The sequence below is a fragment of the Bos grunniens genome, chromosome 25 (genome assembly GCF_055505025.1).
Source record: "Bos grunniens cultivar Pamir isolate PY7600 chromosome 25, Bosgru_T2T1.0, whole genome shotgun sequence".
Lineage (NCBI taxonomy): Eukaryota > Metazoa > Chordata > Mammalia > Artiodactyla > Bovidae > Bos > Bos grunniens.
In genome coordinates, this window is record NC_141189.1 from 25,508,801 (window position 1) to 25,530,961 (window position 22,161).

The 22,161-nt window shown below is 45.0% G+C and overlaps 1 protein-coding gene across 6 annotated transcripts in view; it reads right to left on the reverse strand.

Moving 5' to 3' along the window:
• The window catches only part of VPS35L (VPS35 endosomal protein sorting factor like), a 138,187-nt gene that overhangs the window by 12,396 nt on the left and 103,630 nt on the right, over nt 1–22,161 (reverse strand). For all 6 annotated transcript variants that reach the window (XM_086375518.1, XM_086375520.1, XM_086375519.1 and 3 more), the window contains 2 exons: nt 10,271–10,410; nt 2,187–2,352 (listed from right to left, as the gene is read on the reverse strand). In XM_086375518.1, coding sequence (XP_086231644.1) covers nt 2,187–2,352; nt 10,271–10,410 — 306 coding nt within the window. The remainder of the gene's footprint in view (nt 1–2,186; nt 2,353–10,270; nt 10,411–22,161) is intronic.

The following is a 22,161-nucleotide window of genomic DNA, read 5'->3' on the forward strand; positions in this document are numbered from 1 at the left end:
GTTTTGAGTCCTCCATGAACCCTTCACAAGAGAGAAAATAAAAGTGCCAAGAAATACAAGAAAAGCTCAGCCTCATTAGCCATGCTGCTGCTGCTGCTGCTGCTGCTGCTGAGTCACGTCAGTCGCGTCCGACCCTGTGTGACCCCAAAGACGGCAGCTCACTAGGCTTCTCTGTCCCTGGGATTCTCCAGGCAAGAATACTGGAATGGGTTGCCATTGCCTTCTCCGCATTAACCATGAGAGAAATGCAAATTACACTCATCAGAAGAGCCAAAATGAACAAGACGGACCACATCAAGGAAACAACTGGAAACCTCATTTATGCCTAGTGAGAGTGTAAACTGGTGTAAATATTTTGGAAACTGTGAGACAGTACCTACCAGAACACAAGGAAATCCCACAAGCCAGCAATTTCACCCCAGGCATATACCCAACAGACATGAACCCCGAGAGCTACATATTCAGCAATGTTCACAGCAGCACTCCTCGTAAACAGTCCATAACTCCATCCACAGGGGAAGGAATAAATTCTGGCATATTCATACAGTGGAATACTATGCGGCAAAGCAGAAGGACGAACAACAGCTACACACAACACAGAAGAATCTCACAGATATAACACGGAGTGAAAGAAGCCAGACTCTCATTTAGAATGCTTCCTGAATGAGTCCATTTATGGAAAAGTAAAAAACTAACAAACTAATGTGTAATGTTAGTCAGGAGAGCAGTATACCCATAGCGAGGCAAGTGGTGGTGCTGACTGGACAGGGGCACACAGGGAGCTTCTGGAGAGCTCGTCATGTTTGATATCTTGATCTGCGTGGTGGTTACCAGGTGGCATTCATTACGTGGTAATTCACAGCTCTACGGTTTACTGTCTGTGTATGCAACCATTGCTGTTGTTTAGTTGCTAAGTTGGGTCTGACTCTTTGCAACCCCATGAACTGTAGCCCACCAGGCTCTACTGTCAATGGGATTTCTCAGGAAGAAACACTGGAATGGGTTGCCATTTCCTTCTCCAGGGGATCTTCCTGACTCAGGGGTCAAACCCATGTCTCCTACACAGGCAGGGAGACTGCCACTGAGGCACCCATGCACAACCATATACTTTAATTAAAACACTGTTATTCTGTAATCAAGGAGGCAGCATAACTCATGTGCCACAGTGAGTTCCACTCACAGCACCGACTGGCCCCGAGTTCTGGAAACCACGTGGCTGGTAAAATCCTGTTGTCTTCTGGAGTCTCCCCTTGCTCAGGTGGGGCAAGGGGACACCTTGCTTCTTCTCCTTACAGCGCTGTCAGGATCAGAGGAGAAAGAGGCCCACCAAGCCTGGGGCCGTACCTGGCATGCAGTAGGAGCTGAGACCATGGAAACTATCATCTCCAATGGTACCCAGCCGCCCCAAGTTACGTCCTTACAAAACCTCAGCCCCTAAATCCCAGCCTGAGGAACCCCCTGAGAGTTATGACAGGAGGCCACTCTCAGCACTCCAAATCCATTCCCTAAAATTTCCTAGTGTAGACATAGTTGCTTAAACCCTAAAGTATATATGTATTGGCCAAAGCACTTTTAACAATAGGTCCATTTTTTTGGAAACCAAAAATAGGAACTGAGGCTCTGACAAGTAGGGAGATGCTGAGGTTCAGTGGGTGTCAATCTGGAATTGGGACTGTCCCATGTTATCTCCAGGACGTGAAGAGGCTGCCCCCAAACCTGCAACAGCAACCTCAAAACGGCTGGTTGCACATGAGGGAACAAGGCCATCTCCTTCCTCCAAGCAACTGCTCTAAGGCCAGGACCCAAGTGAGACTGGAAAGGAATAGGCCCGGGGTGAAGGTCACACATGTGCATAGGTAACCACCGTTCTAGAAATTCTGTGGCACACGCAAGGCATCACCGATCCAAGAGTGCTTCTCCAAACTCATCTGTGTGTCAAAATGATCTTGGATGCTCATGAAAGATACAAATTCTCAGGTCTCTTCCTGGGCAATCTAATTTACAAGAGATAGATAGGACCCAGGAATCTGTGTTTTGAGTTGCCCCAGGTAATTCTTACATTGGACAAATTTATCAAGGCCCTGGACTAGAAGTTCACGGTGGGTAAACACAAGAGAAAATGAAAACTGCGCACTTGCTGCTCAGGAGTTCAAACACGGTGCAGTCTGGCGGGGGGACCTGGCTACCTTTGTCTACGTGGTAGAGATAGGTCTCCTGGCTCATGGCGGACAGCAGGTGCAGGACGCAGGTGTAGATGCGGATTTTCTCATCACTGTTCTCCTCCCAGGTGTAGTCCTGGACCACGTTGAGCAGCTCTCGAACAAGAAACAGGACTCCGTGTTCAGGGTGGTCCTAGTGGAGAACCAAAACAAAAGAATAAATAATCCTAAATGTGAAGCAGAAGGGGGAAAAAAATCAAGACAGAAACCCAGGTCCCTCCCTTTAGCAGCTACAGAGTAACTGAAGTGCCAGCTGTGGTTAAACAATAGAGAGAAAAGTGGCAAAACGCTGTTAACTTTACTAAACAGCACACTAGTCTGGGGAGACAAGGTTTGAGAGCCTACAGTCTGAGAAAAGAAAGCAAAGTTACCTGTCAGTTTAATGGCCTGTTTCCAAAATTACAACCTTGCTCTTATGTGTGTAACAGTAAAAAGCCCTATTTTTCCAACTACAAAAGCTAGATTGCAGGTCTCGCAGCAGATGGCACAGTAGAAGCCACCTACCTCGGGTAAATCCCCAAATGATCACTGTCACCACCAAAGGCACCGACTTTAAACACAGCCTTGCTCTTTAGGGCGTTCAGCAACATTAGCAGCTAAATTGAGGATCCTCTCTTGGGAGATCATGCTTGTGCTAGGTTGCTTAACTCTCTGTGACCCCATGCACTGCAGCCCCCCAGGCTACTCTGTCCACATGATTTTCCAGGCAAGGGTATTGGAGTGGGTTGCCACTTCCTCCTCCTGGGAATCTCCCCAACCCAGGGATGGAACCCGAGTCTCCTGAGTCTCCTGAATTTGCAGGTGGATTCTTTTCCACTGAGCTACCAGGGAAGGCCCATCTCTTGGCAGAGAAAAAAACACAGAGTTTATAACAGTGTTTCTCAGATGCTAAACTGAATTAATGCTGGGATGCAAAGAAAAAGTCAGCAGCTTCAATTCTGTTCCAAAAAGGTCTAGGTGATGCTGTGGCTCCCCTGCTGAACACTCTCCAAAGACTCCCCCTCCCCCGGCTCCTGCCACCGTCACCCACTGACGCAGCTGGTGCAGCCTGCCCCTCACTCGGTCCAGCACCACCTCTATTGCTCCTGGGACCAGCTAGACTGCTCAGGGGCCTGGCAGGACACAGAGGGCATGCTCACAAGGGTTAAATGAGGTTCTTTAACAAAGGATTCTCAGGATGAAGGCAATTAGTGAGCAAAGTGAGGCACCCGGGGCCTGGCAACACAGGGAAGCCGGTACCATCCTCGGGTGGAAAGCACATGATGGGGAGCGAGGAACTACAGCTGGAGCCCGCAGCCTTGGATGGAAGAACAAAGCCCCTGCCGAACCAGGGCCCAGAAAGCCTCCTCCTGCCTTGCAGTCCATGTGAGTGCCTCCCAAGGACTGAATCAGTTGGAAGCCAGTAGGAAGGAAGCCCCAATGGCTCAGTGCCCAGAGGCCAGTTTCCCACACAGACCAGACAGGACACAGGATGCTCCAGAGGGCAGGCATAGGCCAAGGGGGTTCTGGCCTCCCAGCTCTGCTGCCCTCCCTGCTGGAACCTTTATCTGCGAGACTTGGCCACACTGGTTCCTTTGACAGCTGCTGCACTTCACCTTACATGTTCGCTCCTCCTGTGACAGTCAATCCAGAGCCCCTAGCACCTTCTCCTAGTCTTTGTGTCAAGTCAACCATCTCATATTTTCAGAGCAGTTCTCAGCATCTGATTTTATCTACTCTTTTAGTGAACAATATCTCTTGATCTTTTTTGCATCCTGGCCTAAAAACCTCTAGGAGGGCAGGTAGTTTATCTTCTGAGTTTGCCAATAATACAGTTCTAGGACGACCCAGGGAACGTACTGTGAATGGTGCCCTTATTCCTGTCTGCTTGCTGGGACAGTGCGGGGCACACAGCAGGCACTTGGTAGGTAAATGATATTGAAAGGATACCATTTTTCGAGCACCTTCCATGTACTAGGTACTGAGGTGGCTACAAAAACAGTAGCTAACTTTTATGGTAGCTATCATGGCTACCACAGCTTTTCTCTGTTTCAGAAAGATACTTTTATGACCACCCCCCACCCCATTTCACAGATGGGAAATCAGCCACACTGCTGGGACATGGGGGAACCAGGATTTGAGCCCTGGGAGTCTGGCTCCAGAGCGGACATTCCTAAGTGCTAATACTCTATATAATGCCTCTCTACAGATGACTTAGGCATGAACTAGACTTTATGGAGTGGGCTAGTTGGGGAAAGGCATGCACTTAGTCGGCTCTCTTAAATTCAGGCCTGGGGTAGAAGTGTGATAACCAAGGTGGGTGGGAGTTCATGGCTTCGTAATCCTAAGTGTGGATCCACAGCAGAAATGCTTCCAGTGGGTAAGAATGAGGGTAGAGGGGCCTGAGATGATTTGTACTGCTGATAACATCTACAGGAATTGCTGTTACGGTATCGGCACGAAAGAAGACACATCATGCTCCAACATCTGAATGCCTCAAACGATACACAGTAAAATTGCCCATGCTGTGGTCCGCCTTCCATTGCCAGAGTCAGGCTCAGCTGGCAGCTTACTACTGCCTTTCTTTGCTAGCAGCTGTTTCTAACTAGGCTGTTTTGTTCCGCTATGTGGATGCTCAAAATATATTTTATTTCAGGATCTGCCCTGGAAAGAGACAACAATGTGAATGGTCCAGTAACTTTCGATACAAACTGCCATAACTATCGTGAGAGAGCATTCGACACACCTTCAAAAAGGTGGAAAAAGGGGTAACGGAGACGTGAAGGTTTGTAGGAAGCCGTTCCCGCGAGCTTTAAACCGAAGAGACAGATTATTTCCAACCTTCTCTACAAGGAAAACATTTTCCACATGACAGCCATGCTTCAGTGGTTGTAACATTTTCAAAAGAAATTGTATCAGTGCCAGCAACTGAAGCAAGGCAAACACAGATTTAAAAAAGAAAATAAGAAAAGATCCTGGATTCAGTAGGCAATCCAAGTGGGAAAAGGTTTTCCTGGGGTCTCTGCCAAGGGCGCCTCCCTGGCAGCAAGCAAACGCCCAGGAGGTGGCTCCCAAGGGGCACCTGGGAGGGCAGCCCTCTCTCTCTCAGCTGGAGGAAAGGGGGCCTGGCTCCCACCATTTGCAGTGTCCCTCTGGGTCCTTGGTCTGCGGGAATCCTTCTATTAAACATCACTGTTTGGGAGAAAGAATACCCTGGAAACAACTAACTTCCCAGGAAAGCTGAGGGGCAGCGAAGACAGCGCCGAGCACACACATCCTGGCTTTGAATTCTATCTTGGCCGCTCACTGGCTGGTGACCCTGGGCAAGTCACTTGACCTCTCTGTGCCAGGGCGTGCTTCTGTGAGTGGAGGATAATTATAGGGCTGTTTGGAGTGAATACTGGTGAACTGCTGGCTGGCTCTCTGTGTGTTAAATAAATATTTAAGTCCTTTACAAAAGGAGCCAGAACACAGAGGGGCTGGGAGAAAGTGCAGGAAAGAGAAGTGGAGCATTGGTGGGGTGGGGGCGGGGAGCCACAGAGCAAGTGGAGGGCAGGAAACAGATGACCGTGGAGACGGGAAGCTGTGGGTGAGTCTGGGGTCGGTGGCGCTCCCTGGCCTCACTGCTGCCAGCCCACCTGTCCTGCCAGCTCATGACCCTCTAGCCTCTCATCACCATGGCTCTCTTCCAGTCCAGTGCTGCTGGGTGCCCCTGCCCACCTCAAGGCCTTACCCATGCTGTTGCCTCCACCCCGAATGTCACCACACCCCCCGCACTTAAGAGAACTACCAGTCTTCCTCTGAGCTCAGCTCAAATCACACATTCTCAGGGCACTTCCCTGACCCACTTCCCTTCAAAATTTGAGGCTCTCAGAAGTGCCTGTAGTTCTTTATGACACTTTATACAACTGGAGTTAAGTATTGATTTGCTTGGAGTCTGTCTCCTTGCATGGAAGCATACATTTCTGTTCACTCCTCCATTCCCAGATCAACAAATATTTGCAGGGTAGATGGAATGAATGAAGCTTTGCATCTGGATACCATGTTATGCTGACGGCTGGACCTTTTCACTAAGATAAGAAGGAGAGAAGACATTTCCCTGCTGTGTCCTGGTGATCAGTGCCAGAAAACTGAGGGAGAACATTTCCATTGCCTACAAATTTCAACTGAATCAAAATTAGGCATCTGCAGTGGTTCACACCAAACTTGTTCAATTCATTCTAGTTTCCTTGTCCTACCAAATGTTGTTAAAAGAAATATGTTAGTTCAAGATTATGGAGAAAACTGTTCTGCAGTCCACCAAGAAGCTGACCACTGCTAATACCAGAGCAGAATGCTTCAGAATGCTCCAAGAGTGGGGCTGCTTGCTAAGGAGAGACGGCTGTCCTGGGGGAATGTTCACCTCTGTATTCGTAAGAATGAATAAAGTGGACCCGTTATTTTATTTGGCCTAAAAATGGCATCCACTTTTTTTTTCTAAACAAATAAAATGAGTCAAAACTTTTCAAACCCATTCTTTAAAAAAGTCTTCTGCTCTGGAGTGGGAATGCAAAATGGTGTAGCCACTGCAGAAAGCAGTACACAGGTACCTCAAAGATTACAAGTGGAACTGTGATGTAATGCAGCAGGTCCCTCCTCTGGGTACTCATTCAAAACGTTTGAAATCACTAATATCTCAAAGAGATACTAGTGCTCTCATGTTCACTGTAGCGCCGTCACAACAGCCAAGAGGTAGAAACAAACAAAATGTCCACTGACAGATAAATGGATAAAGAAAATGTGCCATACACGTACAACAGACTGTTACTCAGCTGTATAATAAAGAAGGAAATGCCATCATATATGACAACATGGATGAACCTTGAGGATATTATGGTGAGTTAAATAGGCCAGAAAGACAAATACACTATGATTCCACTTACATAAGGCATCTAGAACAGTCCTTTCAAAGAGTGGAATTCAAGGGCTGGAGGGGGAGGAAAACAGGGAGTCACTAATCAATGAGTTTAAAGGTTCAATTAAGGAAGATGAATAAGTTGTAGGGATCTGCTGTACAGCGTTGGGCCTTGAGTCAACAGTTACGTCATACACTTAAAAATGTGTTAAGAGGGCAGATATGGTAAGTGTCCTTACAATGAAAGAATTAAATTTTAAAAGTAAAATTATAAAAGATATGACAAGAAAGGCAGCAATGTGAACCAGGTAAAAGAGGGATACGGGAGTCGTCTACTGCTGAACCTACTGACCACAGTGGGGCTCGCACGCAGCCTCTGGCCTCTGAGCTGGGTGAGCACTCAACCTTGGCTCTTTAGACTTAACATCTCATGGCACCCGGAGAGCCAGCCAGTAGTTACTACACTGTGTCCCATAGGAGGGATGTAGGGTTGTAAAGTCCCAACTATCTTGAGCAATAAAGCCTCCTGCGAATGTTTCAGGCTGGGGTAGCACGGACTTCCCAGCTCTGCTTCTCACCAGTGGTGCAACCCCAGGCAAGCCTCCCAGGTTCTGCTTTGCAGGATCCTAGAGACTGTGTATTGACAAAGGGAGCTAGCATGGGACGGAGCACCTAGTAAGAAGTCCTGAACTGTGGCTAGAACCATCTTAACAGCTTGAGAAATCCTGGCAAAAGCCAGAGCACTATCAGGAACAATGAAGTCTGGCAGGGGTGGGGTTACCTGAATGCCTAAGGGAACAGGTAAGCAACAGAAAAGGATTTAATGGACCCAGAGGTGCCCAGGGACCTGGACAGAGTACATGTGCCCCCCCCACCCAGGACAGGCAGCTGCTCTCCAGCTGAGGACAACTGGCCAGGCGGGGAATGCAGGCCTCATAGGGCTGGACCTGATTTTTTCTCAAGGAACTGGAAATCTGGGTTTCTCTGTGATCTACAAATTTTAAATGGGGGTAATTCGTTCCAAATGTTTTCCATCATGATGCAGCCAACAAGTGTGTCTCCAGGCTAGATTCCACCCACTGGTCATCAGCTTGTGATCCCAGGGACCAAGCATCCGGTTCATGAAGCACTTTCACAGCGATCTTTTCAGTCAACCCTCAAGCAGCTCTGCTAGGTGTGTATCTGGATGATGTTTTAGAAAGGTGACAATGGAGATTCTGAAAGTTACAAAACTTTCTCAAGGCCACAAGGCTGTTTGGTCACTGGGTCAGGACTAACACAAGTTTCTGACTCCAAGTACAAGGCTCCAATGATTTTTTAACAGAGAAAACCCCATATGCAGAAGGAAAAGGCAAGCCAATTAATCAGTAAACAGTGACACTGATCCACTTCTTCATTAGAAACCCTGATTTTATCACCTGATAAATAACTAGACTATCAGAAAATGAGAGAGATTGATTATAAACTACTAAGAAGAATACCAGAACACACTGAAGTGGAGCACCAAGCCTGCCTCCCGAACATCCCAGGCTCTCTTCAGAGAATTTGGGATTTGAACTTGGAAAGTTGGGAGCAACTCAGTTTTTGTTCTCTCAACGTCACTGAGATGATTCACACACCCAACAATTCACCCACGTAAAATGCACAATTCGTTGGTTGTTCGTATATTCAGAGTTCATATATTCACAATCATCATCACAATTTTAGAACATTTTCATCACCCCAAAGTAACCCCATACCTGTGGGAGCGGAATGGTTCATAGCCTGAGACCAGAGGGACATTTCTTAAAGTGTGGTCCTAGGACCACCTATACTTGACTCAAGGAAGCTTTCAAACATGCTGATTCCAGGGCCAATCTTACCTAGGGAGTGAGACTCTCAGTACGGAAGTGGGGATGGGCATCCGTGGTTCCTACACACATTTGGCTTCACCATGAGCCAACCCATTTTGTGCCTGGACTTTTTATGACCTGGTGAAGCCTACACACAACTCAGAGTTCTATTTCTAAAGCAGAAAATAAAATACATAAGACCACAAAGGAAATCAATTATGCTAAAATACAGTTGTCAAAATATTTTTTCAACGTATCTGTTATACTGTAATCTATTACTTCTTGGTGAATACATTTAAATAACAGACCTAGCCAATGGGCCTAATAACTATTGCACTTGTAAAGGAAGGAAACATGTAGATAGTCCTCTAAAATATCTCTCACACCTGAAATGTTATGTGAACATACTGCTGATTACTTTGGTGACAAAGTCCCAGTTACTACAACTAGTACTGTGGTTCATTGCCTGTGATTTGTAATGAAGTGAAAGGCTAAATTTCACTGAGGTTTGTAAAAAAAAAGGGTTTTTTTTTCATCTGAATTCGTGGTTACTCTGCCAGATCCCCATGGGTTAGGCAGACCCCAAGTTAAGAACCCCAACTAGGGTGAGGGCCCTAATGCTGGATCCTGGGAGTGCCCCTGATTCCTTCCAGCCCAAATCTGACTACTCATTCCCTATATTCCACAAGAAACCCCAGCATCTTCCAACAATAGCCCTTTGACTTTCACTATCTTGTTGTGTATTCTGGTCTTTGCCATCAAAATAACATCACCATTACCTCTTCAAGTGCTTACTATGTACAAAGGCACTGATGGAGAAGGGAGATGGCAACCCACTCCAGCATTCTTGCCTGGAGTATCCCCATGGACAGAGAGGCCTGGCCGGCTGCAGTTCATGAGGTCATGAAGAGTTGGACATGACGGAGTGACTAAGCACAGCACAAGGCACTGTTGTAACCACCTACGTATATTTGCTCACTTAATCCTCACCTCAACCTAGACATATAGATGCTATTATTATGCCCATTTTGTAAATGAGGAAACTGCAGCCTGGTGATGTTACAGAATCACCTGACACTGCAGAGCTGGAAGGAAGGGATTTCACCCTGGGTGTTTTGTTCATCCAGCGGCTCGAGCCCTGAACAAGTAGTACCTCTTTCGCCATATAGAGAGCCTTGACTATACATCCTGGACATAGATGAATAGAAATGCATTGAGAAATGCAAATATCTGACTACAAAACCAACAAAGATATAGACAGAACATCCCTGCACTTCTAGGGCAAAGAATGTATATAAAACAGGTCAAAGAAAGATATCACCTACAGGTCTTCTGGGGAAACGTACCGGAACTATTAATAATGTAGAAAAGAAATTGCAGAGGAATTCCAGAAGGAATGATTCTGAGGGCCGCATCTTTCCATCAATATTAATCATCTTGGGAACTTCTGGAACGAGGCTTATGGCGGCTTTGAAAAAGGCATCAGCTGCAAGACAGAAGAGAAGTCCACATATGAGAATGTCGAAAAATTCAGGGTCTGCTTTCTTCTTCACACGGCCCAGAAGCCAAGCCTGAGAGAGGTATGTGGAAGTCAGGCCACACCGAGGGCCCAAGACAGCTGGCGGGTCTTCGAAGAGGACTTCTGCACCGTGACTGACTCAGTGGAACATTTGGGTTAGAGGCGCTGCTGCTGCCTCCCAGCTCTTCTCTTCTCCTCCTTCTTTCTTGGAGCAATTTGGCTCCAAGAATTTCAGTCAAACTGGCTTTAGATAGTAAGCAAAAAAAGTGCACAGCAAATTATCACAGAGAGTACAGAAGTCAGTTGTAGGGATTGAAGGCTTCATCTGAACTGGCTCGGTCAACCCTCCTGTCCAGCCCAGGAGGAAAGTGCTGTCCGAGGGCCCACTCCACAGCTGCGGAATGAGACGTGTCTGGTCCTATGACAGAGCCAGTGCATGCAGGAGGGTCCAGCCGCGCTGGTGGAGCCCAGGTCAAGCTTTGGTTTGTCTGAATCTACTCTAATGCATGCTGTATTTGTTGAGGAAATAACAATGGAAATGTCTGAAGCAAAGTGTGTGTGTGTGTGCACACACGCGCATATAGCTTTCAAGACTTCTGATTAGGTGACAGTTCCAGGGAATCATCTGGAAAATGAAGGCATTTAAAGAAATATGTAATAGTCTATAAACCAAGAAGACCTCCAAGGGTGAGAGGAAGGAAGAGGATGGGGGAAGAGAGGAGGAGGGATGAAGAGGAAGTGGGGTGCTGAGAAAGAGGGAGCAACAGGAGGACACAGAGCGGGAGGAAGGGGTGAAGGGGGAGGATTGGAGGTGAGGGGGGCAGTGAGATGGAGAGGGAGAGAGAGAGTTCCTTCTAGAACTGCCAAAGTATTAACCATGAGAAAGAGCCTCAGGGTCAAAGCAGACAGAACACTGACCCGACAAATGAAATTTTAAACTACCCGACAAGATCAAACGTGTGCATGGTCCAAATACACTTCCACTCTGAAATGGCCTGCAGTGATGCAGAGAGAACAGCTCTCTGGCCAGCAGCACCCCGAGTTCAAACTGGAGCCCAGCCAGCGCAGCAGAGGGGCAGATGCAACAACAGACGCCCAGGCTGGCCGGGGACAGAGGCCAGCCCTTAATGAGAAGAGTCTGCGTCTGAAGCTGGAGAGTGGGGTTTTGCCTTCTCTTCCTTCTTCCAAAGGGGGGAAAAAAAAATCACAATATGGAAAGACACCAGGTTTACTACCTGAAGTTCCCTCTGCTCCAGAAACTTGCCTCCCAGGCTGCTTCTGGGACCCTGCAGTGGTACCCTAGCATGCTCATCAATTCAGAGGGTCAAGAGTTGACAACATGCAGTGTGGTGGTGAGCCCAACGTGATCACACTCATTAACACCAATCCGCTGGGAACCTGCTCTGTGCTCTGCTCTAAGGGGGACGCAGAGCAGCTGATCTCATCCTAATATAGGGGTTCTGGTAGATGAACCTCCCAGAAAGAGTCAGAAGCTGCAGGATCTTCTGCCTTGGCCTCCAGACAGTAGTAAGTGCCACTATTCATGGAAACCAGAGGAACTCCTAGGCTGTGTCTTAAGGCAACTTACATTCTCAGTCCTCAAGCAGGCCTATGGGGAAGGTACAATTATTTCCACACCCAGATAACAAGCCAAGCTCAAAAAGTGAGTGGCCAGGTAAAAGTAACCCATGGATGGTAAAAGACTGAGCTGAGCAGAATTTAAAGACCATCACTAGCACTAACACTGAGCAATACAATCAGATTTGCATTTTTTAACAGAAACACAAGTCTGCAAATGCTAGCTGTCATTAAGAGTTAATTACATCCAGAACACAAAAAGAAATTCTACAACAATGAGAAAACAAGTTAGCTGACTGAAGGTTACCCTGAATAGACATTTTTTTCCAAAGAAAATACACGAATGGTCATCAAGCATATGAAAAGATGCTCAAATCATTCATCACGAGAAGTGCTAATCAAAAACACAGTGAAATATCATCTCACACCCATGAGCATGCCCACTACAACAAAAAAACAGAAACAAAAGCCAGGAAATAACAAGTGTTAGCAAAGAAACTGAAGTTTCTTATGTACTGCTGGTGGGAATCTAAACTGGTGCAGTTGCTGTGGAAGACAGCCTGGTGATTCCTCAAAAAGGTAAACGTAGAATTACCATCTACTAGCAATGCCACTTCTAGGGGTCTACCCCAAAGAAATGAAAGCAGGGACTCAAACAGATATTTATACATGAATGCTCACAGCAGCAATATTCACAAGAGTCAAAAGGTGGAAACAACCCAATGAACACATAAACAAAACACAGTTCATGTGTGTGCATGCTAAGTCACTTCAGTCATGTCCGACGCTTCGCAACCCTACATACTGTATGTAGCCTGCCAGGCTCCTCTGTCCATGGGACTCTCCAGGCAAGAACACTGGAGAGGGTTGCCAAGTCCTCCTCCAGGGGATCTTTCCGATTCAGGTATAGAACCCGAGTCCCTTTATGTTTCTGACGCTGGCTGGCAGGTTCTTTATCACTAGTGTCACAACAGAAGCCCAACAAAACATGGTACATATACACAAAGGGGTATTACAAGGCCTTAGGAAGGAAGGAAATTCTTACATGTGCTAGAAATATGGACGAAGTTTGAAAATGTTCCAAATTGGGAAAGGAGTATGTCAAGGCTGTATATTATCACCCTGCTTATTTAACTTATATGTAGAGTACATCATGAGAAATGCCAGGCTGGATGAAGCACAAGCTGGAATCAAGATTGCTGGGAGAAATGTCAAAAACCTCAGATATGCAGATGACACCACCCTTATGGCAGAAAGTGAAGAGGAACTAAAGAGCCTCTTGATGAAAGTGAAAGAGGAGAGTGAAACAGCTGGCTTAAAACTCAACATTCAAAAAACTATGATCATGGCATCCAGTCCCATCGCTTCATAGCAAATAGATGTGGAATCAATGAAAAGAGTGACAGACTTTATTTTGGGGGGCTCCAAAATCACTGCAGATGGTGACTGCAGCCCTGAAATTAAAAGACACTTGCTCCTTGGAAGAAAAGCTATGACAAACCTAGACAGCATACTAAAAGGCAGGGACATTACTTTGCCAACAAAGGTCTGTCTAGTCAAGGCAATGGTGTTTCCAGTAGTTATATATGGATGTAAGAGTTGGACAATAAACAAAGCTGAATGCGGAAGAATGGATGCTTTTGAACTGTGGTGTTAGAGAAGACTCTTGAGAGTTCCTTGGGCAGCAAGGAGATCAAACAAGTCAATCCTAAAAAAAATCAGTCCTGAATATTCGTTGGAAGGGCTGATGCTGAAGCTGAAGCTCCAGTACTTTGGCCACCTGATGCAAAGAACCGACTCATTAGAAAAGACCCTGATGGTAGGAAAGACTGAGGGCAGGAGGAGAAGGGGACGGCAGAGGATGAGATGGTTGGATGGCATTACTGACTCAATGGACATGACTTTGAACAAGTTCCAGGAGTTGGTGATGGACAGGAGTACTGCAGTCCATGAGGTCACCAAGAGTAGGACACAACTGAGTGACTGAACTGAACTGAAATGAAATGAAATACGTCAGACCAAAGGACGAACAGTATCTGATTTCACTTGTATGAAGTATTCTGAGTGGTCAAATTCTGAGAGATAAAGAAGAATGGGAAGGAGGGAACATTATCACTTAACGGGTACAGAGTTTCATTCTCTTTGGGATGATGAAATAGTTCTGGAAACGGACAGTGGTGATGGTTGCATAGGGTTGTGAATGTACTTAAAGCCACTGAACTGTACACTCAAAAATGGTTACAATGGTAAATTTCATGTTGTGTAAACTTAACTACAATAAAAAAATTTAAAAAAAGAGCTGAGCCTGCTCTTGACATTACCCCTGCCCCCGCCCTGAGAGCACAGGTAGGTCCGGACTCCACCACGTCTGGCATTTTCCTCCTGGCTCCACAGGCACCGCTTTCCAGTGAGGACATTAAGTCCATTAGAAAACAAGGTGAAGAGCTTCTCTTGGCAGGAACTAAAATTCTGCTCAGAACAACTTGAAAGACTATTTATTCTATTTATGTGCTTGTTACCAAGTGGCCCTGAGAAAAGTGCCCGTTATTATGACTCATTAACGAGGGGGCCACTATGTGCTGAGTGCTCTGCTACTCACAGTCACCCCACTGAAGCCCCATCCAGAGGAGGGAGCTGCAAGAAATACTTACTTAAGGGTTGAGGCGGGAAATGCTCCAAAGCAGATGTCTAACCTCAGAAGACTTGCCCCATATATAGTCTTGTCTAGGAGACTTCTTAATTTTGTCTTAGTAATTAGAACTCAAATGCTGCTGCTGCTGCTGCTGCTAAGTCACTTCAGTCGTGTCTGACTCTGTGCAACCCCATAGACGGCAGCCCACCAGGCTCCCCTGTCCCTGCGATTCCCCAGGCAAGAACACCTGAGTGGGCTGCCATTTCCTTCTCCAATGCATGAAAGTGAAAAGTGAAAGTGAAGTCGCTCAGTCGTGTCCAACCCTCAGCGACCCCATGGACTGCAGCCTTCTAGGCTCCTCCGTCCATGGGATTTTCCAGGCAAGAGTACTGCAGTGGGGTGCCATTCTAGTGTGTATGAAAACAGTTTTCTTCTCATAGTTTAGAGTTCAGAATAATCATAACATAACATTTAAAAAACTGAAGTTTGTTTATAACATTATATGAGTTTTTCATGTATACAACATTATACCTCTATTTCTATATAACCTACAGCACATAGTAACACTTGACTCATTGTGGCTATTAAAAGTCAGAGAAGACAATTACAGATAAAATGGGTTAAAAAAAATTTTTAAAGACCTCTAGGAAAAGGAGAAATCAGATTCCAATTCATAAAGACTATTATTACCCTTGTTCCACTGGGGGAAGAAAAAGCATGTATTGGGTTGGCCAAAAGGTTCATTCAGGTTTTTCCATAAGATCTTACAGAAAAACCTGAACAGGCTTTTTGGCCAACCCAATATATGCACTGGCTTTGCCATGCTATGCCTTCCTCCATCTGAATCTTCTGAGGTTTCAAGGGATACCTAGATTTCTTTTCCATATTTCATCTTCAAAAAAAAAAAAATTAAAACAAAGAAAAAAATAGACTCAGGCCTGGTTGATCTCACCCGAGTTCACTCTGTTTGAGATCCTTTTTCTTGAGGTGCTGACTGCTCTGCAGACAGGCATTCTGCTGCTGTTCCCTGCACAGTAACCAGCATGTCCTTCAAGCACTGCGGGGCACTGGTGGAGGAGAAACACAGCCACCATCCCAGCAGTCACAGTAAGAGGGACCGTGCTACTCTCAGAGACGGTGTTTTCCAAAACCGCTTGATCATAAGAATCCTTGTAAGAAAAAATCCCATAAGAATCCTTACAAGATCCTTGTAAGAAAAAAAAAAAAAATACAGCTCCCAGGCCCCCAAACAACCATCTGCAATCTGAGGGGAATGGAACATGGTAAAGCCATATTGCAAAATAATTTGGTGGCTCCTCCAGTTCTACATGGATGCTGCATATATACGGACACACACGTTACCATGTGAATGACTCTTGAAAATCATTATGCTAAATGAATGGAGCTAGTCATAAAAGATCTGCATTGTATGACTCTATATGAAATGACTGGAATGAGCAAATCCATCAAAACAAAAAGAAGACTGGTGGTTGGCAGAGTGGGGAATAACTGCTTAATGGATTTGGGGTTTTCTTTTGGGGAGATGGAAATGTTCTGGAATTAATGACCATGATCACAAAATTCCAAATATACTAAAAACTATTGAATTGTACACCTTAAGAGGATGGATTTTATGCTACATGAATCAATTCTCAATAAAGCTATTATTTAAAATACATATATGGGTTCCCAGGCTCCACCTTAAATGTATGATATTAAATCAGACCATCCAAGACAGAGACTCAGAAACCTAACTTAAAAAAAATATATTTATCTTTCAATAACTGACAGAGTCACGTAATTCTCCTCTCACTCCTGCCTCTGGCCATCCAGTTTCCCTTCTCAAAGGCAAAGACTGTTATCTGCTGCTTGGGTATGCTTCCAAGTATACAGAAACAAATACGTTTTCCTTTTATTTTTTCTTTCTTTCTTCCTCTTTTTACAGAGTTAACATACAGTAGACACCATTGTGCAACTCCTCACCCACTACTTAATAACAGTCTTGGAGATTAATCCTTCATCTATATAAAGCACATTTTTGTTCTCTTTTACAGCCAAAAAGTGGTATTTGGTCCATTTCCTTTTTTCCTCCATTTTTTTTTAAAGAGATAAAAAGCACACAACATCAAATTTACCATCCTGATCATTTGATTCATCTTTTTTTTTTAAAGAAACAAGTTTCTCCAGTGAATTTTATGATTCAACGGGTTTGAAAAAAATCGTTCTAAATCCTTCAGCTAAATGCAGAATATGACTTTCTAACAGCAAATGGCACATTCTGAAAGGTTTAATCCGGAGACATTCTGCCAGAAGCAAATAGAAGTAGTAAGCAACAATGAAATTCAGCCAGGGCAGGCTACCTCCTTATTTCCCAGGGAGGCCTAGCATTGAACTTTTGATGATTTTCTGTTTGAAGTTACAAGTTCTTGTTTCCCAACCTGGGGAGTCAAAGGGTCTGCAGAATACCAAAGAAGGATGTTATTCTAGAACCCTCTACCAGGACGAGGAGAAATCAAACACACCCAAACACACAGCCACTGAAACTACAGAACGGTCACTAAAGTATCTGCCACTAGCAAACCCTGGGAGAAGCTGAAAATAAGGGCTCAGCTGAAGGCACTAGTAAACTAGGTATGTTGGGATTACCTGTATTACCCATGCTGCCTTGCTACTGAGAATAACTGAGTCAACGGTTCTCCATGCATGAAGGTTTCTTTACATCAATTTAGCTTGACTGGAGAAAAACTGAAAACAATTCAACCATACTGCTAAGTCACTTCAGTCGTGTCCGACTCTGTGCAATCCCATAGACAGCAGCCCACCAGGCTCCCCCATCCCTGGGATTCTCCAGGCAAGAACACTGGAGTGGGTTGCCATTTCCTTCTCCAGTGCATGAAAGTGAAAAGTGAAAGTGAAGTCGTTCAGTCGCGTCCGACTCTTAGCGACCCCATGGACTGCAGCCTACCAGGCTCCTCCTTCCGTGGGATTTTCCAGGCAAGAGTACTGGAGTGGGGTGCCATTGCCTTCTCCATTCAACCATAAATGACTAGTTAAAGAATTATTGCACTGCCACACTGTGGAAATGATATCATTAATAAAGAGAATAATACTTTGGTATGTTTTGAAGTATAATACATTATACCTATGATATATTAAAGAAAAATGTTATACAACTGTATATAGCGTGATACTATCTTTATAAGAAAAGAAGTATATATACACATGTATTTTTGTTGTTTTTGTGTTTAGTCGCTAAGTCATGTCCAATTCCTTGTGATCCCATGGACTACAGCCTGCCAGGCTCCTCTGCCCATGGGATTTCCCAGGCAAGAATACTGGAGTAGGTTGCCATTTCCATTTCCAAGATAATGCCAAACTACAAAGTGTTATCCAGGAGTGTTGGCTGAGAGCGAAGAAAACCAGGATCTTTCATGTACTGCTAGGTTACTGTTTTGGAATTTTTATTTATAGATTTCCAAAAATAATTTTTCTTTAGCAAAGTCAATACAATTTTATTAGAAAATTTTCAGTCACGGAAATGTACACGACAGAAGGGGCAGTGAGGCAGACAGGCAGGACGTCAAAGGGCGTTCTGGAGAGTAGCCCCTTCCTTCTTTACTCGAGCAGGGCACGCTGAGGGTAGAGCCGGGGGAGGACCACTGTGGACTCTAGCACTCCTGCCGCACCCTGAGGGTCGCCCACCCGCTTCGTCTGCGTAAGGCCAGGCACTAGGCTGAGGGTGACACACAGGTTCCAGGGCCTCCAGGGCTCGGGGTGCTGCACTGCACTCCACAGTCAGCGATTCTCTGCTCTACAAAGGGAGTTACAGCGTGCTCACTAGACAGCTTCATTTCTTCTCAAGGCTTGAAAAGGCTTTCTTCACCCTATGCTTTGAGGCATCTTCCAGCTCCTGCAGAAACTGAGGGGCCAGCAGCCTCCCACACACATGCCCACCTGAGGAGCCCCACTGCTATCTGTTCTGTGCACTGAAGCTCTGCATAGGACTCTCTGAACAAGGTTTCAGGTTCTAAGAGAGGAACGTATCAGTCAATCAGAAAAGGGTCAGAAAGTTTCAAAATGCTCAGTTAGGATGCAGGTTGCTCACTGTCTATAGGAGCAAAAAACTAGAAAGAGTTCAAATGTTTTTCAATAGGAGTTTGGGGGAAAAAAACGGAAGCGAGGTTTGGGTAAATAATGTATAGCCCACCCTGCTCTGCCAAAAAAAAGAAAGAAAGAAAAGAAATAGAATACTGAATAATCATTACAAAGAATGGGGTGAATCTACATGTATGAACATGGTGGGCAGGAAGAAGGTGTGAGGACAGGGGCCAAAATTTATTGATCAGCAAAAAAAGCAAGTTGAAAAACATTGGGGAAGTCACATTCCCATTTCTAAGGTAGGGCTTGGTGGGACTGCATGTTTATATAAGAATATAGACAGATGAGAAGAGCATATAGGGAGAAGAATAGAGGACAGAGGCAGAGAGCATATGAGAATAAAAGGGCATTTTCAAATGGATATATAGAAGGAAAAAATCAAGACAAATATACAAACTGTAAACAGTGTACTTTTCAGAAGTGAGGAGAAAGAGTAGAGTAACAGGTGACTTTTATCTGGGGACTTTTTACTTTCTTTAAGATCTGCAATTCTGTATTGTCAGAATTTTTTTCAAATGAGCATGGAATATTAAAATAAAAATCATTAAGATTTAAAATAAAGTACAGGCTGTCTATTTTTCAATGGGATACAGGACAGTCTCCTCAAATACATGTCATACATGATAAAACTCAAGTTTAACTTCGATCGCTGACAGTAAGTTCATCCTCTATGTCCTTGGCATTGTCAATACAGAATACAACTCAGTACCTGAGTCATAAGAGAGGATCAGGAAGTGATAATGCAGGCCACCTTCAGAGGTGGCGTTTTATTTTTTAAACAGTGCAGTGAGTCAGTGCTAATGGAAATCTTTACTACTTTTCAGGGTCATAAACTCCTAAACAAGTCCTCAGAGTAATCTACCCCATTCCAGTCCCAGACCTTCAGCTACCATATGCCCTCCTGGACAACTCAGAAGGACAGCTGTCCTAATCCAGGGAATGTCAAGAAAGGAAACATCACATTTCTTAAGGAAAAATGTCATGAGTGGTTGAAAGATTCCTGTGCCTTGAGTATACCTTATTAAAGCAGGGTTCAGGCTACAAGAACTGTTCACTCTCTCTCAAGTCCTATCAGCTCCACTGCTGAACATTTTCACCAGTCTTCAGCATTTTCCATCTCTGGATAAGTTTAGGTTTGGACTGGACAATATCTATACAGTGGAAACTACCATATAAAATGCCACAACAGGGCATGGTCTACTCTCTCTCACTCTGTTATGGGACTAAATGTTTCTCCCCCACCAATTCATATGCTGAGATCCTAAACACTGAGGTGATGGTATCAGGAGGTAGAACTCTGGGAGGTGATTAGGTCATGAGGGTGTTGCCCTCATGAATGGGATTAGTGCCCTTATAAAAGGACCCCAGAGAGCTCCTTCCTCCCTTCTGCCACATAAGAACACAATGAGATCACAGTCTATGAACCAGGAAGTCCTCCCTAGACAATGAATCAGTCAGTAGCCTGATCTTGGACTTCCAGTCTCCAGAGCTGTGAGCAACAAAGGTTTTGTTGATTAAGCCACCTGGTCCATGGTATTTTTGTTACAGCAGCCCAAACAGACTAAGGCAGTCTGCCATGAAGGTGTGCCACCACCAGGTGATAGGGGTGTCTTTGGGTAAAGCCTCATAGTCCAAATGGCCCAGTTATTATCCATAGGCAAGTTATTTATAGAGATTCAATACCATTTATTACTAAACTATGTTTTTATAATAGAACTTGTCATTACAGGAATTAAGTTTGAGGATTTAAGGACCACTGCTTTGATGATATGTGTAAAGAGCAAAATTTAAAGAAATAATGAATGCCGAAGGACAATTAAATACCTTATACATGAAATTGTCAGTGATAACAATTAAGCATTAATTTACCCTTGACTTTGCCACCTGGTTTATGCAGAATGTCGACTCTTAATGTGAAAAGTCCACCCAGACACACAGATGACTTCTCAGTTTCGGCAGCACCATAGGAGGTGCCTGTAAGTTCTCTCTTCTATCTCCGATAGGAAAGGCCTCTCCGAGTCAAGCACACTCAGTCCATGTTTCACCTGACTCACATCTCTGGGTCCTGCAGGGGTAACACACTTTACTGCTAACCCTGCATGAGTTCACAGGAGGCTGTGAAGGTCTTTCTGTGGATATTAAGCTTGGGTTTCCCTAAGCAGAAAGGATTAGGCATTCCTTACCTTACTTCTGACTGTCTCCTAAATAAGTTATCTATTCAGTCTATACTCACTGGTCTCTAGTAACCACACACACCAAGGGTTAGAAATAAAACACTGGATTAGGGGGTTACCTGGTGGTCCGATGGTTGAGAATCTGCCTTGCAATGCAGGGGACAGCAGTTCAATCCCTGATCCGTGAAGATCCCACATGCTGCCAAGAAACTAAGCCCATGTACCACAACTACTGAGCCTGCGCTCTAGAGCCTGAGAGCCACAGCTACTGAGCCCATGTGCTCAGCTACTAAAGCCCATGTCCACCACAAGAGAAACCACTGCAATGAAAAGCCTGCATGCTCTGCAACTAGAGAAAGCCCATGTGCAGCAAAGACCTAGTGCAGCCACAAATAAATAAATACTTAAAAAAACCAACAGAAAAACCCCACCAGATTATGTTTAGAGGAACCAACCTAACTATAGAGAAAGACAGTGGTGGAAAGAGCACTTGAAGTCACTTATTAGCTAGGTGCTCCTGGGCAAGTCGTTGCACACCTCTGAGCTTCAGTTTCCTCTTTTGTAAAAAGATCAGCCACCCAGCAAATAACATGTATTGAATAAAACTAAACTGCTTTGCTTGGAATTCAGTTCTCTCAACAATTAGTCTTCCTAACTTGACCTCCCACTTAGTCCTTCCAGAGGCACCATTTTTCCAGCCTCTAGGCCTCTGCTCTTGCTGTTGCCTACGCCAGAATGCCCTCCTCCCACCCCCTTGCCTCACTTCAACATCTACAGATCCCCCTTACCTTCCAGACTTTTCAATGCCAACTCTTTTTTTTTTTTTTTTTTAATTCCTCTTCCAAGTCAAGGGTCATTTCTAAAATTCCCTGGTACATGTTATGAACATCTTGCATGACACTCATCACATGCTGCAATAACTGTAAACAGACCCATTCTCCCCTGTGAGCATGAAGTCTCTTTAAGTGAATTCCTGTTTCAGCACAACGCTTGGCACAGTGGTTTGCATGTGAAAAATGGCCAAGAACTACTAGCAGGAGGAACCAAATCACAGGCATTTACAATTGTAAGGAGCTGAGTGAACTTAAGGGGTGGGGGGCACACCCTAGTCTTTTCTGTGGGTTCCATCCCAGCCCTTACCTCCCCTAAGGTGGATGGATCATGTGCATTCAGACA